The 18,357-nt window shown below is 46.3% G+C and overlaps 2 protein-coding genes across 2 annotated transcripts in view; one reads left to right on the top strand and one right to left on the bottom strand.

Annotated features, from left to right (window-relative positions):
* Positions 1 to 1,924: 1,924 nt before the first annotated feature.
* LOC308158325 (sialin) lies at positions 1,925 to 10,866 on the bottom strand (the record flags this gene model as incomplete). Its single annotated transcript, XM_080531917.1, has 11 exons — positions 10,788 to 10,866; positions 10,053 to 10,214; positions 8,967 to 9,175; positions 8,004 to 8,237; positions 7,269 to 7,443; positions 6,952 to 7,070; positions 5,865 to 6,026; positions 5,197 to 5,329; positions 3,368 to 3,515; positions 2,724 to 2,814; positions 1,925 to 2,080 (listed from the first exon to the last, which is right to left on the bottom strand). Exons 2-11 carry the CDS (start codon positions 10,150 to 10,152, stop codon positions 1,925 to 1,927), a joined length of 1,527 nt encoding a protein of 508 aa, XP_080388043.1. The 5' UTR covers positions 10,153 to 10,214; positions 10,788 to 10,866.
* Positions 10,867 to 12,790: 1,924 nt separating this feature from the next.
* The window catches only part of ppt1 (palmitoyl-protein thioesterase 1 (ceroid-lipofuscinosis, neuronal 1, infantile)), a gene marked incomplete at its 5' end in the record, with an annotated part of 8,911 nt that continues 3,344 nt past the window's right edge, over positions 12,791 to 18,357 (top strand). The window contains 5 exons of the mRNA XM_080531916.1: positions 12,791 to 12,900; positions 14,478 to 14,567; positions 15,779 to 15,843; positions 15,975 to 16,084; positions 17,893 to 18,020. Coding sequence (XP_080388042.1) covers positions 12,791 to 12,900; positions 14,478 to 14,567; positions 15,779 to 15,843; positions 15,975 to 16,084; positions 17,893 to 18,020 — 503 coding nt within the window. The remainder of the gene's footprint in view (positions 12,901 to 14,477; positions 14,568 to 15,778; positions 15,844 to 15,974; positions 16,085 to 17,892; positions 18,021 to 18,357) is intronic.

The following is an 18,357-nucleotide window of genomic DNA, read 5'->3' as shown; positions in this document are numbered from 1 at the left end:
AACATTTGAAGGGGAGTAAAACATGTTCAAGATACATATAAAAATAGAATTAAAGCCTGACTCGTCATTTGAACATTGGGAGGAGCCTGTATCCACTGTAGGGTGTCTATAGGGAGGTCTTGTGTATTTTTCCTTGGCACCATTTCAAAATTTCAGGCTTGAATGAAATTGTATGTAAAGCATATACATTGTTTTAGTCTTCGGAATGCAAATGTCAAGGTGGTCAGAAACAGCTTCAGTAAATGTAAACAATACTAAAAGCATCTGGAAGGTCAGAACCTGGTGACATCATGGATATCAACATGGAATTCCGCCCTCCTGAGTTCACTGGGAGGTCACTAACCCTAACCCTAATAATGCACTGATCCTTCATAGTTAATAATGCACTGGTCTGTCATAGTTAATAATGCACTGATGTGTCATAGTTAATAATGCACTGGTCTGTCATAATAATGCACTGATCCATCATAGTTAAAATCAGGGGGGTCATTTATAAAACTGTGCGTAGGACTGGCGTGAAAAGGTTGCGTACGTATGAAAGCCTATTTCGGTTTCCCTTCATAAACCACAATCAACTCTACATTTTGACGTGAGCGAGCATCTTGTCCCAGCCTTTTAACGCCCATAGTTGCCTATAAATGATACGTGAAACGCCCCTAAATAGTATTCACCCATACTGACTGCATGACGACAATTAAGGCAAATACCGACAGAAAGGCGCAAAAAAATTCACCCAGTGAAATTCTCCGCAACAGTTCTGCGCAACAAACACATGATAACATATATGAAACTGCACTCGTATCTGCCCGACTGAGGCATCGAAAATGGAATCAGTTTAAACGTAAATTGTCCTACTGTTTACATTATTTATGAGAATACATTTCATAACATGCAAGTATTGTTGAATAATTATTACAGATCCAATTAAATATGATTCCTGATTAAACTGTACAACATATTTGAGGGGTTGTTTTGCAAAAACAGATATCTCTGTTTGTATTTATTATCCTAAATAATTTAGATTAGATTAGATTCAACTTTATTGTCATTGACAAAGTACCAGTACTAAGACAACGAAACGCAGTTCAGCATCTAAACGGTGCAAATAGTGCAAAAGCCATGAATGTGCATGGTGGGACAATATACGGTATTACATTTACATTTACATTTTTGGCATTTAGCAGACGCCTTATTCCAAAGCGATTTACAATCAATACACTACACTAAGCAAGTGAATCATCAATCCACCAGTCGTAGCAGGAAGAGTAATCCAGCTCAGGCCCAGGGCCATTGATAGAAGTTACAGTGAGTATAAGTAAATGAATATGAATGTAAAAAGTCAATATATGTGGAATGACTATCAATATGATATGTATAGTAAAGATGTATGTAGTGGGATATGTACAGGACTAGGGCGAATATATGTACAGTTAAGTTATGTGCACTGTGCACATATTCTTTTTTGTGTACACTCCAGGGAACTCTTACACCCAGTTGCTCATTCCTCCAGTTTCTGTGCGTACGCATGGGTCAGAGTGACCCTGGAAGCATGGGTCAGAGTGACCCTGGGAGCATGTATCAGAGTGACCCTGGAGCAGCATGGGTCAGAGTGACCCTGGGAGCATGGGTCAGAGTGTGCGCAGAGGATCGCACATTTTCACTCCAAGTTTGTTTTTTATAAATCCCAAAGTGGCGTACGCTTAATTTTTTTGCGTACACAACGTTTATAAATGACCTCCCCCTGAGGGCAAGATAACCTGAGATTCTATCTCAGCTCTCTGTCATGTCAGGGATGCAAAACTGGTGATGACCCAAAAACGGCTAAAAGTTTGCACCCCTGCATGTAGAGACAGACCTGTCTGTCTGTCATGTAGAGATGGACCTGTCTGTCTGTCTGTCATGTAGAGACAGACCTGTCTGTCTGTCATGTAGCGATGGACCTGTCTGTCTCTGGTTCCTCCTCCTCTTCCAGAGCCCATTTCTGTATCTTGCCGCTGCCAAACACGGTGAAGACGAGAGCTCCGCAGGAGCTGACCCCCGCCGACAAACAGAACACAGTCCTCCAGGCCACTAGAGAGTGCTGTTTCGGGGGGGAACAAGGGACATATTGATGCCTGGGGAACATTTAACTTAAACTCCCCACTCATAAAGCCTAAATTAAGATGTCATGAAAATTAAATAACATGAAGTACATAACTAGTAGACCGTAGCTAGATTAAGGGGGAAATTGGGAATCCAGCTTCTTTGTCAAACACTTCATATTAATTCAAGGCATTCCACTTTTAGCTATGCCATGCTCTATAACAACGTATACAATCGTAACACCAGTTGATTATTTGGATACTATTCAGTTGTTAAGTCTGACATCAAACATGACGTTTAGCAATTTCCGGGTCCAAACCAGAAATTCCCCGCACCAGAGTACCAGTGTACTACAGCGGTAGAATGACAGTTCAATCGTTTTTTAGACTTGGATCTATTCATACAACAAGGGACACAGCACTTTCCCGTTTTACCCATATTGTCAGGGTCTTTGAGCCTCGGAAAAGTGCTATATAAATATAATGAATTATTATTATTATTACTGAGGCATTTCGAAGAGAGCTCCTCAGCCAACTTTGGACCCGGAAACACGTCACGACTTAACAACCGAATTGTGACATTATTGAGGTGGAAGTACGAATTACGAAACAACAGTTACGGTCATCTGAGGTAAAGCTTACATCTTTGGTGAGGTAACCCACGGCGATGGGTGCGACCACACCTGGGATGGTCCCGAAAGTGTTTGTGATTCCTAAGAGGACCCCGGCATACCTGAGGACAGACAGGAGGAGGGAGACACTCAGGAAGATGAACATCACAGAGGGAGAGACTGAGGCTGAGAAGTTTGGAAGCAACCAGAGGAAGCTGGTGGAGGTAGAAATCAGAGGACGGGCTCATTGTAATGCATGGAACGGAATGGTATCGAACACGCGTGGAGAGGCGCGGAGGTAAGTTGGCGTAATGCGCTATGGCGCATGCCGTATCATCGCAAGGTCCCTGGTTCGATTCCGGCCATCAATGTATTCTGCAATCACGACCGCCCATCCTTCCTGTCAATCTCTACTGTCTCTATCCCAATAAAGCAGAAATTGCCGAAAAAACTTGTGTAGATGATATCAAACACATGGTGTAGATACCATTCCCTATTCCATTCGATGCATTACAATGAGCCCGTGTCTACCTGAACCTGCCTCCACTGTAAACAGCATAGAACTGACCCCCCCTAGTGGGAAAAAGGAGAAAAGCAACATCATGCACATCAACACTCTCTGACGGAAACGTCCAGAAGCTGAAGCTCAGACAGAGAGGAACAGTGACCACCCACCGGGGGGCGATGTCTATCTGGTTCATGAACACTCCGGCAGCGCTGACGCCCCCTACGGTGGTAGACAGCGTCAGGAAGGTGACCGCCAGCACCCCACTGCACCCCGAGGATCCCACGGCCACCAGGAAGCCCGCCGGCAACAGCAGACCTGCGGAGGAGTCGACACACACATCAGACACGACACACACATCAGACACGACACACACATCAGACACGACACACACATCAGACACGACACACACATCAGACACGACACACACATCAGACACGACACACACATCAGCCACTGTGGTGACACTCTCAGCAGGACGTCTCACAGCTCTCTGCCTCTACAGGGGTACGGAGGTGCGGTTTCCGACGGGGTTTCCAAAGCGTTCTCCAATGGACCTATCGCTAAGCCACGTCCCAAAATAGAAATTGTCATATTGTCAATCATATCACAGCAAAAGTCTCTACAGGCAGAAAACTCACAGACAAACAACTCGCTAATATCTGATGGTGAAAAGCTTCTAGACTAAATATTCTTGTCATCTTTAAAAAAACATGTCTATTACTTACAGAATATTGTTAGTCATTGAATGTCATTCAGTCACGGTCGGTCGGTCAGTCAGTCACTGTCAGTGAGGAATTTGAGCGAGCGTTGTTTGTTTGTCTGAGTTTTCAAAGGGGGCTTTCAAAGATCCTTAGCGATAGGTCTATTGTCTTTTAACTACAGTACCAGTCAAAAGTTTGGACACACTTCCCCATTAGCGGTAAGCTATTAGTGAGGGTCAACGGGGAAACCAGTAGAGGGGCGTGGCTTCAGATTTCGGGGGATTTGAACACGTCCAGCGTGAGTACCTACACCACATGTGCAAACACCACACCCACTTCCTGTTGGCAGGAGGGACACTAGGAAGTAGCCCGCGTGTTCATGACTCACTGTGAGGGTGAAACCTGAATATTCCCCACGACACTTTAGTGTGTGTGTGTGGAGTGCGTGAGTGTGTGTGTGTGATTAACACTGGGTTCCACCTACTATCTCGCCCACACCCCCAAAAAATATCAAATAACATATTTCAATCAGAGGACAGCTGAACGACCCCCCCCCCCCCACTGTCGTCATCACCGGTTGGGGGCGGGGCCAACTCTGTGACGTCACCATGACAACCGCCTCCCCCCCCCTGCCCTCCCCCCTCAGAGGTGATTGGAGGGTGTCATGGTGACAGACAGCGTGGTTATCAGTCCGTACCAGACGCTCCACTACAGACCTGAGGTACCCCCCCCCCCCGTCTTACAATGGGCCTCCAGTCGTTTCATTTACCTTTATGTTTCCTCTTTGTAAACGTCATCACAACTGGTTGTTATTGCTGTGCTGCTGGCCACATGAGTGACTCATCTGGGGAAGTTGAACGGGTGGGGTTCATGTCTACACGTTTTATAAACCACTCACACAATACCTATGTTTAAATTCACAAGGATTTTTTTTTTTTGAGTACATATACACACACACACACACACGCTCTCTTTCCACACATAGGTTAGTTGACTTTGTTTCTATTTGTTTTTATTTATGTATCTTCACTGTCTTTGCAGTTCTCATATATTGTATGTATTGTTCTATATGTTGACCCTCAGTATTTCTGTTTATATGTTCGTTTTTATTCTTGCCGGGGGCCTCTTGGCCAGATCATCATTGAAAACTGATTTTATCTGGTTAAATAAAGGTCAAATTAAAAAAATGAATAATAAAAGAGTGGACCCATTGCGTATGTGACCTCCTCTGTATTCTATTTCCATGGCCAAGCAGCCATGACCCATTTCCTTTCTTAATAAAAAAGTCCCCTTGCCTATGAGAGTGAAGGTCTTGCGCACAGCTGTAACAGACAACAGCTCCCTCTCCAGGAGGCAGTCTGCTACTACACCTGACAGCACCGAGACCAGCCAGGCGCCCAGGTAGGGGAGAGCAGAGAGGAGGGAGTTCTACAGAGAAACACACAGAGGGGAAACACAGAGGGGACAGCTCATTAAACAACACTAAATAATACCCACACTCACACTGAACCCCACAGACATAATAGTATATTACACTAGATGGCATGTGTAACTTTATGTGCATTATACTGTATCTCTGATTTTATGGTGGTCTCACCTCCTTACCCTGTCTCTCTGTTAGCGGGGGGGGGGGGGGGGGAAATTTACCACAGTTTTGTTCACAGTTGTTCACAGTTTCCTAGGGGGTCTCACCTGTAGAGGTGTTTACCTAACCCTGTCTCTCTCCTAGGGGAGGTCTCACCTGCTAACCCTGTCTCTCTCTCCTAGGGGGGGCTCACCTGCTAACTCTGTCTCTCTCCTAGGTGGGGGTCTCACCTGCTAACCCTGTCTCTCTCTCCTAGGGGAGGTCTCACCTGCTAACTCTGTCTCTCTCCTAGGGGAGGTCTCACCTGCTAACTCTGTCTCTCTCCTAGGTGGGGGTCTCACCTGCTAACCCTGTCTCTCTCTCCTAGGGGGGGCTCACCTGCTGGAGGTCGTAGTGCAGCACCGTGTCCATGTAGGTGGGCAGCGAGGTCAGCAGGGTGTAGTAGGACCAGTTGGCGCACATCTGAGTCACGATGATGGCCCACAGAGGGACAGACATCATCATGGGCAGCAGAGGCACCGACCAGCCATGGGCACCGCCCTAGAACAGAGAGAGAAGGAGGGGGGGGGGGAGATAGAGAGAGAGGGGGGGGGGGGGGTTAGAGAGAGAGGAGGGGGATAGAGAGTGGGGGGAGGGGGGGGGGAGAGAGAGAGAGAGGAGGGGGGATAGAGAGAGAGGGGGGGGGGGTTACATTTTGAAAAGACATGAGACATGACAAAACAAAGTGGCTAGATAACTGTGTAGCGTATGCCATGTATTGAGGAAAGCCGCTTCAAAACAGTTCACAAAATAGGGGAGGCTGGTGGAGGTAGAAATCGGAGGACGTGCCCGTTGTAATGCATGGGATGGAATGAAGAACGGTATCAAACATGCGTAAATGATTCTGTTTATTTTTTTTTATCACACACTGCACACACAGACATCCTGAATTAATATAAACCAGGAGAAATCAAAGCAAATGTGTCAGGTGAACTGGTACAGGCAGTTTACTTGCTTTCAAATGTAAACAAACCAGTTCACTGTATAAACGTGAATCTCTAAAACGGCAAAAAAACACTGAAATGCTGTCCACGTGTGTGTGTTTGATATCGTTCCTGATTCTGTTCCATGCATTACAATGAGCCCGACACTATAGAGTTAATCGTGGTGTTACCTGGGATCCTGTAGAGGTAATGATGTAATCTGGTGTTACCTGGGACCCTATAGAGGTAATGATGTAATCTGGTGTTACCTGGGACCCTATAGAGGTAATGATGTAATCTGGTGTTACCTGGGACCCTATAGAGGTAATGATGTAATCTGGTGTTACCTGGGACCCTATAGAGGTAATGATGTAATCTGGTGTTACCTGGGACCCTATAGAGGTAATGATGTAATCTGTTCTTACCTGGGACCCTATAGAGGTAATGATGTAATCTGGTGTTACCTGGGACCCTATAGAGGTAATGATGTAATCTGGTGTTACCTGGGACCCTATAGAGGTAATGATGTAATCTTTCTCAGGTTCGCTGATTCGAGGATGGGAGTGAGGCTCGTCTGACACCAGGGTGAACCAGAACACGGCCCAGAGGCAGCCAGCGCCCCCTAGGGGAGGGAATGAGAACACCACTCAGAGAAAAAACAACAACTTTAAAAGTGAACCAGTGATGATTCCGAGCATGGTCAGTGTGTGGTCAGTGTGTGGTCAGTATGTGGTCAATGTGTGGTCAGTGTGTTGGTCAGTGTGTGGTCAGTGTGTGGTCAGTGTGTGGTCAGTGTATGGTCCAGGTGTGTCTCTCTCACCGCAGCAGTAGAACACGGCCGGCCAGCCCAGGTGGTGGCAGATGAGGCCGGTGAGGGGGAGGGAGACGAACGCCCCGAAGTTGGCCCCCGCTCCGGACAGGGTCATCAGCCGAGACCGCTCCAGCGGGGGGGCCCAGCGAGCCCACATGGCCATCATGGCCGGGAACGTCACTCCCTGAGGGGGGGACAGACGCACACAGAGATGAACACAGTTCTCGGCTCATAAAAAAACACAAAACCCCCCCCATAAATGACTGTTGTAGTTTGATATAATTTTATACTGAGAAATTGAAGTCTCTCTACATTTTGGAGAATCTAGCACTCAAGGAAGGCCCATTTCCTTCCTGTAAGAGATGTGCTAAGAACTGTAGCGCAGTGAATAATTCTGACTGTGGACGGTGCCCATAACTTGTGCAATCACAGATTTGTATAATATGATTGGTTCCCAAGAGTAGTGACCTCATGACCAATGACATGACCTCATGACAGCTCTATAAATATGAGTCCCGCCCAATGTTGGGAGCTTTTTGATTGCTACCTTTTTCTCTGAGCTGCTGTGACTTTGCTTAATAAAAGGCCTCTGTTGAGTCATTTGATTTAAGCTCTTTGTGCTTTACAAGTTTTACTCAATCTACTAAGAAACAATTCAATTCACAACATGACCAATTTAGACATTATTGCCCAGTCAGTACAGTGATTATGGACCTCCAGATTGCTCCACATGGACAGTCTTACCTCCCCAAACCCCTCCAGCGCCCGTAAGCCAAACAGCCAATAGGGGCCCAGCTGGGCAGCCAGGGGCGTGAGCAGGGTGAGGGCTGCGGTGGCCAGCACCCCCCCGCCCAGGAACGCACTTCCCCCGAAGTGACCCGCCAGGTACCCCCCGGGGATCTGGGTGACCAGGTAGCCGAAGAAGAACGCTCCCAGGAGCAGACCCTGCGTAGCGGTGTCCCACGAGTACTGAGGGATCTGGGAGGGAGGGAGGGAGGGAGGGGGAGAGAGAGGGAGGGAGGAGGAGAGAGAGAGGGAGAGAGAGAGAAGGAGAGAGGGATGAAGAGAGAGAGACAGAGAGAGAGAGAGAGAGAGAGAGAGAGAGACAGAAGGAGACAGGGAGGAAGAGAGGGGAGGAGAGAGACAGAGAGAGAGAGATCTCAAATTTCAAATGTCTCAAATCTCACACAATTTTTATTTGTTATGGTCTTTGAAATTCGTATGCATACAGTATGTACGTACGTATGTAAAACATGTGTACATGTTTCATGTGGGGACGTATCTATGTACTGTACATGTGCTGTATGTATGTATGTACAGTATGTACAGTATGTGTATGCAGGGTTCCCACACCTTCTGAAACATCACATTCAAGCACCTTTCAAGGACTTTCAAGACTCAATTCCCTCAAACTCAAGGACCCAACACGGCATAGTTTGAGACAGAACTAGTTGACAAGCTAAGTAAAACATTTTAGAGAGAGAGAGAGAGGGGAATTCACGCACTCACCCATGTCTATTTTCAAAAACTTTTAAGACCTTGATTTCTTTTTCTCAAATTCACAAACTTTCAAGGATTTCAAGGACCCGTGGGAACCCTGTATACTGTATGTGTGCTGTATGTATGTATGTACAGTAGGTACAGTATGTGTATATGTCGCTTTGGTTGTTGATGCGATGAGCCTCAGAGGCAGCCCCCCCCCCTCACCCCATCTGGCTCCTCGCTGCTGTTGCCAGTCTTGTGGGAGGGCACTGGGCACTCTGTGCTGCGATTGGCTGAGGGCTGGCCACCGTGCGTCCCGTTCACCATGGCGACCATGGCCACGCTGAGGTTGACGCGGAGGCCGTAGACCACGGCGAAGCCCAGGAACATCAGGAAGGCCAGGTTGAGGCGCGCCGAGCAGCACTGAGGAGGCACTGACACACACACACACACACACACACACACACACACTGTCACACACACACACACTGTCACACACACCAAGACTTGACAAAGGCTACGGGCGAACTCGTTATCAATTAAAATCTATACTTTTGCATCTGGAACTAGAGTCTACTTCATTCAATAATATTCTGCTTCCGTCGTCAGCACCTCGCCTATGTTTTCTGTGGTGTGCGTTCTCTTCTTTTCCAACTGTCACACACCACCACCACCACAACGACTACATCATACATCATAACACTCACAGTAGTCTAAAACACTGTACAACAACACCCCATAGATAAGAGTCTCACTCAAATACCACAGTCACCCTTAGACCCTTAGCTGTCCCTCCTGAAGACCCTTAGCTGTCCCTCTTGAAGACCCTTAGCTGTCCCTCCTGAAGACCCTTAGCTGTCCCACCTGAAGACCCTTAGCTGTCCCTCTTGAAGACCCGTAGCTGTCCCTCCTGAAGACTCACCTTCCTCCTGTCTGTTGCGTTTATAAAACACTTTATCATGTCTGGTCTCATAACCTATGTTACAACCGAGTACTAGTTTTTATTTGATTAAAGTTCGTTTTTTTAGCGCTTTGGACAAAGGAGTCTGCTAAAAATGCCCTAAATGTAAAAATGTTAATGTGTCCCACTTGACCCCTCTACATGACCTCTTTAGCTAAGGTAACCGGGTCATCTAGTATGACAAACTGCACTACAAGCTGGTAAATCCATGCTCAAAGCCACTGCACAATAACATTACAGTGAGCTACTGTACCAGAAATACCAGAAGCTATTGCAGGGCCTTTTCCATTGTGGTGCACTAAAGCACCACTAATCCCATGCCGCTGCTGACAGATGAACTGAAGACACACCTGGACCAAGCACTCTTTGTTTCAGGAGGGGTGTCGTTTCTTCTCCACTCTCTTCTTCTTCCATCGTATCCGAATTAATGGATCCATCTTGTCGAGCCATAGTAACCAGTCTTACAGGAATAGATTAACTGTGATGTCACCCAGCCATCCGGTAGAACAAGCCTGTCTGACACATCAGCAAGAATCAGCAAAAAAAAAAAAAACACACACAAACACACACACACAGACACACACACAGACACACACACAGACACATTTTAAATGCTTTATTTATGTCCACATACAAAGTACAATTCTAAAGGACATAAATACTAACAGTGCATTTTGACATCCTGGAAACAATTTGTTACAGTAATGCTGAGCCAACAACCAGTTCTGCCACACACAGGATGTTATTCGCACAAGACCAGTGGGTTGATCAATTCGACAAGTAGTTTTCACATAGAAGGAATTTGCTGTGGTTGTTGGTGCATACAGTCAACATAAGAATAAGAATAAGAATAATTAAAAAGCAAGTACTACAACACAGAGGAAAAACAATCTTGAGGTTTTCTAGATCGATGTCCTGCGTGGACCGAAGTGACCGGAGGATTTCATTGGAGATAGTGACACAAAACATGATTCAGTCAGCAGTCTTACAGCAGTGTGTCACCCCCAGACTAAGCTATAGCTCGTCACATGAGGAAAATGTGCCTCCAGCACACATTGGACTGGTTGGACCTGATAGTCACTCACCTTCTGAACCCCTAGATCACATGTCTGAGGTGGATGGGTCCAGAGGGAGACTGGCCTGGTTGGCGGTGTTGATGTAGCTGGACCAACGTGGCACTGCAGGAAGGATGTAGAATAAACAAAACACTGAGAGTTACTGGTTACCTATCTGTCACGCTTGCGTAAGTGTGATACTAATTAGATCCACAGCCCGCTCCACCATGTCCTCCTGTCTGTACAAATGTGTCAGGGTCTGGTGAAAAAGTCCTCAAGTAGGGCAAGGTCATTTTTCAGTTTTCTTCCAGATTATGAAAGCGCAAAGTGCATCATTGTAAGCTTTCAAATGATGTGTCATACTTTGAAATCTAAAAGCTCCGTGTCACAAATGCATGTGGATCTTCTGCCTCTCTGACACTTTGATTGTGACGTGCAGAGAACTGCCAGACAGAGAATGAGTGAAAGCAGATGTGAGCCAGTGTGTCTGCTGACCAGGGGAGGCCGATGGAGGCAGAAACGTCCCATGTCTCTCTCCTCCAGCTTCCCTGCTGCTGACTGCAGTAAAACCTCCACATGCAAAGGTTACTCTACCATTACTCTACCACCAGATGAGTTTATAAGAAGCCTGTCAGCTGATGGGACAGTTGTGTCAATATAAAATGGACAATGAAATGTGTGCGTGTGTGTGTGTGTGTGTGTGTGTGTGTGTGTGTGTGTGTGTGTGTGTGCGTGTGTGTGTGTGTGTGTGTGTGTGTGTGTGTAATTCCCCACGTCAGTATACTTCACTTCTCTTTTCATAACAGAGAAGTTATCATAACCTGGTTGCGTAAGAATGGAATGAGGAAAGTTTTACATGAAAGTTATTTCTGGGTAGTATGGAAGTAGAGGACCTCACGATGAGGTATCGCAATCCGAAATCAGATAACTTTAAGACCGCCGTAGCCTAGGACGACTTAAGCCTGTATGTAGGATGTAGCCAACAGAGAGAGACGCCTCGGACCCCATATGTACTGTAGTCTACTCAGGCTACACAACGTAGTGTACAGCTCTGCGAGAAAACAAGAGACCACTCCAAATATTTCTTAAATCTACCTGTATGGTAGCCATTCCATTCCAGTGTCTGTTGAATGCCAACACAGGCAAACCTCCTTCTACTGTGAGTAGACAGTATGTGAGTGACACTATTGTGCTAGTGAGGTACTGATTAGGTGATCACCTGAACCAGATCTTATTTAACAAGGAAAAGCATAAAAAACAAAGCTATGGTCATCACCTGGTCATCACTATCCTCTTGCAATAGGACCAGCTGGGTGGCGTAAACAGTGCTAGTAGTAGGCTACTTCAAAAGTAATTGGAATAAAAACATCTGGCTTTACTGGCAGAGGGATACAGTGAGTCAGGTTGTTTTCATTAAAATGTCAAAGACGGCGTTTCATAAGAACGAGGTCAAGCAGCAGACATGAGAGACAACAAAGCTACAGGCCGGCAGAGGGAGAAAACGACTCTCCACTGACCCGGGATGACCGCCAACTCATTCGAAAGTCACTTAACAACCGTAGGATGACCTCAAGTGACCTATCAAGAGAATGGCAAAGGGCAGCTGGGGTGAATTGCACGGCGAGGACGGTTCAAAACAGGCTCCTTTGAGCAAGGCTGAAGTCGTGCAAAGCTAGAAAAAAAAGCCCTTCATCAATGAGAAGAAAAAAAGAGCCAGGCTGAGGTTTGCAAAAGACCATAAGGATTGGACCGTAGGGGACTGGAGTAAGGTCATTTTCTCTGATGAGTCCAATTTTCAGCATTGCCCAACACCTGGTAATCTAGTTACACCTGGTAATCTAAGACGGAGACCTGGAGAGGCCAACAAGCCACAGTGTCTCCCACCCACTATGACATTTGGTGGAGGATCGGTGAGGATCTGGGGATGCTTCAGCAAGGCTGGAATCAGGCAGATTTGTCTTTGTGAAGGACGCATGAATCAAGCCACATACAAGGTGGTCCTGGAAGGAAAATTGCTTCCTTCTGCTCTGACAATGTTCCCCAACTCTGAGGATTGTTTATTCCAGCAGGACAATGCTCCGTGCCACACAGCCAGGTCAATCAAGGTGTGGATGGAGGACCACCGGATCAAGACCCTGTCATGGTCAGCCAAATCTCAAGACCTAAACTCTTGAAAACTCTTGAAAACTCTTGAAAACTCTTGAAAACTCTTGAAAACTCTTGAAAACCTCTGGAATGTGATCAAGAGGAAGGTCGATGGTCACAGGCCATCAAACAACGCCGGGCTGTTTGAATCTTTGCACCAGGAGAGGCATAAAGTCACCCAGCAGCAATGTAATGTGAAAGAGCATTCCGAGACGCATGAAAGTGGATTGAAAATCAGTTCTGGAAACTACATCTTTTTGGTTATTTTGATCAGTTTAGCAAATAAATGCTTTAAATGACAACATTTTTATTTGGAATTTGGTAGAAATGTTGTCAGTAGTTTATAGCATGAAACAAAGAAACTGATCATTTTGCAGTGGTCTTTGCAGTGGTCCGGAGCTGTGTGTCTGTGCGCTCCATTCATCCAAACTCACGATTCTCCTCAACATCTGTTTAAAACAACTTGACATGCCACGTTAATTAGACAACAAATGTATTGCATGATATCATTAAGATGAGGTCGTTGTCGAGCTAGTTCCTTTACAAATGTCCCTTGGACGACCATGTATCCATAATATGGATTATGTATTGACCATACCGTTAACCGTAAATAGTACTCTGGAAGAGCTGTACAACACACGCTGCCTCAGGAAGGCCTCCAAGATCTCCAGAGACCCATCCCACCCTGGGTACGAACACTTTGTTCGGCTGCCCTCGGACAGGCAGTTCAGGACCATGTTCGCAAGGACAAACAGACTGAAGCTCAGCTTCTACCCCAGGGCCATTCAGGCCCTGAACACAGCAAAGACCTAGGTTCTAGGCCCTGGACGATCTAGACAATTTGATGGCAGCTACTAGATTGTAAACATAAGTGCAATATTGAAATACAACTGTGAACATTTCAAACCTGCTAACTGCGACACTTTAAATGAATGTGCAATAATACTATGTGCAATATGACAACCCTAGGGTACATAAGGTTCAGAGATAGGAAAAGTTAGGATATGTATAGCATAGCATAGAGTACAGCACAGTGTTTTATTTGTATAGTATAGTAGTATAGTATAGTGGATAGTGTACATAGCCTTTATTTATGTAAACCAGCTCTTTTCCCTTCTTGTTTTTAGTCTTTTTCCAAGCACCAGGGGAGCCCCCCCTCACAAATTTCGTTGTATGGTACCTGTACTATATCAATGAGAATAAAGACCATTCATTCATAGTTGACTGCTGCCAACCATCTCCTGTACCTCTAACTACCCTACTCTCCATACTGAACCTATCACTTATCACTATCATGTTTTATATGATCACTATTTGTACTTGTACTGGTTAGATGCTAAACTGCATTTCGTTGTCGGTACTTGAACTTGTCAATAATGTTGTTGGTACTTGACTTGTACTCTGCAATGGTGTTGAATCAAATCGATAATCTAATGTTCCGGTGCATTCGCTTCTAATTCACTTTCCTTGGTCAGTATTTGTTCAGTTGTTTAACCCAGTCTCCTCATAATAACACCACTACACAATAATGTACTCTGTGCATAACAGCGTTACCCCAAAATGTACCTCTTATAGTGTCATCTTCTGTGTTCAGACCGAACATCAGACCGAAAATCTCTCCAAGCGTCTCCTACCGGCAGAGACTCGGTCCATCCCCGTCTTCCCGTCAGAGAGTCGTTTCATACCGGGGCTGCGTTCGTCAACTCGCTCTGGAATCTTGATCAGCACTCACGGAACGCCTCTTGTCCAATCAAATGACTCGGTCTCTTTATGACGTCGAACCCAGTGTGCGCTCCGGCGCTGTCGGAACGGAGTTTACGAACGCAGCCCGGGGGGTGGTGCGCTCGGCGAGTTTTTGTGTCACGTGATCAGTTCTAACGTTATTTCCGGGAGTCGTTAATAAGCCGTCATGTGACCAAGCCAAGCAAGCGACAAAACAGAGAAGTTGTTGGAGGAGAGAGCAGTGATCTTCTGTAAGTGTTGGGTAACATTTTGCAATTTAGCAAACAAGCAAACATGTTCTTTGTCCGAGATTAAGAGTTCACGGACTGACTGCAGAGGTGCAGAGGGGTGTGTCCGGCTTTGATCTCAGAGGTTGTGGCTGTCAGCGAGTTTATTGTATTGATCTCATCCGCTTTGACTGTAACTTGCTTAGATAGACCAGAGAAACCATCCGATTGACTTGACACTTCGTGACGTTAGAATTATAAGGTTCTATCTCCATTTTTGTCAAAATTGAGTTTTTTTTACATAGTCTGATTCATTAGGTGTTTATTAATGCCTGTGTGGTGTTATTTTTTTTAAATGTTGACATTTTGAGTTAGTAATTAATAAAATACAAAGGTTCCATCTCACAAAACATAATGGAATGTAAAAACTTTGACGCTCAATATCTCTGAACTGCCCTAAACGGAGATAGAACCTTCTCATTCTAAACGGAGATAGAACCTTCTCATTCTAAACGGAGATAGAACCTTATCATTCTAAACGGAGATAGAACCTTATCATTCTAAACGGAGATAGAACCTTATCATTCTATGCTCACGACAAGTAGATCTCTTCCCGGAACCTTGTGTTTTTATCAATTGAACACCTAATATGATCGACTTGTGTGACTTACAGGTATGCTTATAGCGAGGTGATCTGTGGCTGGGTGGGTGGGTGGTTGATTGACGCACGTCGTTGCAACATTCAACTTCCACTTTCACTTAAGTCGCTTTTAGTTTTATAGCAATATTTCCGGTACTTTTTCCACCACCACTGCTGTCTGTTTGTTTACCACATCTTCATCAATTGCATTGATTTCCAGGTTCAGTCATGACCTCGATTCTGCACTTTCTACTCGTCTCGGGCCCCTTGGTGCTGGTCCTCTGCAGCCCGTGGGTCCATGGGTCCAAGTCCAGCAACGCCACCCTCCCTCTGGTGCTGTGGCACGGAATGGGTAAGCAAAGGTCGTGTTGTTTTTTAAGGAAGTTGAAGGCCAATTCGTGTATTTTCCAATCCAGTGGCAGATAGAGAAGTTAGATGTCATGTCATGGCAGACACACAGACTGTCTTTGTGTCTTCATGTAGGAGACAGCTGTTGCAACCCCCTGAGCATGGGGGCCATCAAGAAGATGATCGAAGAGGAAGTCCCCGGAATCGACGTCCTGTCCCTGATGATCGGGAAGACGGTGATTCAGGTACTTCCCACTCCTGTGGAGGCTGGCGGGAGTCGGAAATCGGAGGACGGCCTCATTGTGATTGCACTTGTTTGATAGCATTCCTCATTCCATTCCATGCATTACAATGAGCCTGTCCTCCGATTTCTACCTCTGCCAGCCTCCCCCTGTCGCATTCCCCTTGCATGCTTCAGTTACATTTTTGGCATTTAGCAGACGCCTCTCTCCAAAGCGACTTATGACAAATACATTTGACTAAGTAAGTTAATGATCTATCCATCAATTATAGCAAGAAAAGGTAATCTATGCTCGAGCCAGGGGCTAAAGAAGGAAGGTTTTTTAAAGAAAACATTTACAGTAGAGGGGATGTAGAAGTCTCATGAGGGTTAAAATATCTTGTTCTTCTAAGCCAACATGCTACCTGCCCAACATGAAACCCATGGAGACTAAGAATGGTTTATTCCTGTCTCTCTGCTCCCCAGCACACTACGGTCATGTTCTCACATGAAAGTCCTAATCAGGACCCGTAGCAAGTGGATAGGATTGCAACATTATGTAAAAGAAGTAACATACGCAATCGAAGCATCAGATAGTTGGTAGTTGATTGGTCAGAATTTTTTTAAATTGCCCGTTCGTCCCTCTCTTATCCAGATCAACACGCGTGCGCTGTTGTTTTCCTATGGACAGCCTCGATGCGTCGTTTCTAATCGGAGCGAAACCACCCTTTTCAAGCGAAGCGGAGCATGCGTTGGTTGTTTGCTCCGGGAGCGACTTCGAATGCGCGTTCTCACAGCTCCAAACGACGCAGAGCAAAGCGAATTTTATCCTAATCTCCGATTCCAAGTGAAGCAAATGGTCTATTGAGAACACACCCTAATGGTTTGTTCCTGTGTTTCTCCCCCCCCAGGACACTGAGAATGGTTTATTCCTGTGGTTCTCCCCCCCCAGGACACTGAGAATGGTTTCTTCCTGTGTTTCTCCCCCCCCAGGACACTGAGAATGGTTTGTTCCTGTGTTTCTCCCCCCCAGGACACTGAGAATGGTTTGTTCCTGTGTTTCCCCCCAGGACACTGAGAATGGTTTCTTCCTGTGTTTCCCCCCAGGACACTGAGAATGGTTTATTCCTGTGGTTCTCCCCCCCCAGGACACTGAGAATGGTTTCTTCCTGTGTTTCTCCCCCCCCAGGACACTGAGAATGGTTTCTTCCTGTGTTTCTCCCCCCCCAGGACACTGAGAATGGTTTGTTCCTGTGTTTCTCCCCCCCAGGACACTGAGAATGGTTTCTTCCTGTGTTTCCCCCCAGGACACTGAGAATGGTTTCTTCCTGTGTTTCTCCCCCCCCAGGACACTGAGAATGGTTTGTTCCTGTGTTTCCCCCCCCCAGGACACTGAGAATGGTTTATTCCTGTGTTTCTCCCCCCCAGGACACTGAGAATGGTTTATTCCTGTGTTTCTCCCCCCCCCAGGACACTGAGAATGGTTTATTCCTGTGTTTCTCCCCCCCCCAGGACACTGAGAATGGTTTATTCCTGTGTTTCTCCCCCCCAGGACACTGAGAATGGTTTATTCCTGTGTTTCTCCCCCCCAGGACACTGAGAATGGTTTATTCCTGTGTTTCTCCCCCCCAGGACACTGAGAATGGTTTCTTCCTGTGTTTCTCCCCCCCCAGGACACTGAGAATGGTTTCTTCCTGTGTTTCTCCCCCCCCAGGACACTGAGAATGGTTTATTCCTGTGTTTCCCCCCCCCAGGACACTGAGAATGGTTTCTTCCTGTGTTTCTCCCCCCAGGACACTGAGAATGGTTTCTTCCTGTGTTTCTCCCCCCCAGGACACTGAGAATGGTTTCTTCATGGACGTGAATAAGCAAGTGGATCTGGCCTGCAGCCTGCTGTCCCAGGAGCCCAAGCTGAAGGGCGGCTACAACGCTATGGGCTTCTCCCAGGGGGGGCAGTTTCTGTACGTACTGAGTTGACCGTCTCTAGAGGCTGACTGCTCTGGCAGTATTTGGAGTGTGTAACAGTGTGTGACAGCCAGGGGAGGCTGGGGGAGGACAGGCTCAGTGTAACGCTTGGAACGGGATGGGGAATGGTTAATTCCTGATTTCGTTCCATGCATTATAATGAGCCCGTCCTCCGATTTCCACCTCCGCTGTCGTGTAAACAAGACAAACGTTTGATCTCTCTGTTCTCTCTCTGTCTCTCTCTCTCTCTGTCTCTTTGTCTCTTTGTCTCTCTCTGTCTCTTTGTCTCTCTCTCTCTCTCTCTCTCTCTCTCTCTCTCTCTGTGTCTCTCTC

Source organism: Nansenia antarctica (assembly GCF_963989245.1).
Source record: "Nansenia antarctica genome assembly, chromosome: 5".
NCBI classification, from domain to species: Eukaryota; Metazoa; Chordata; class Actinopteri; order Argentiniformes; family Microstomatidae; genus Nansenia; species Nansenia antarctica.
Note: the sequence above shows the minus strand (reverse complement) of the source record. Positions and strands in the feature narration are given on the sequence as shown.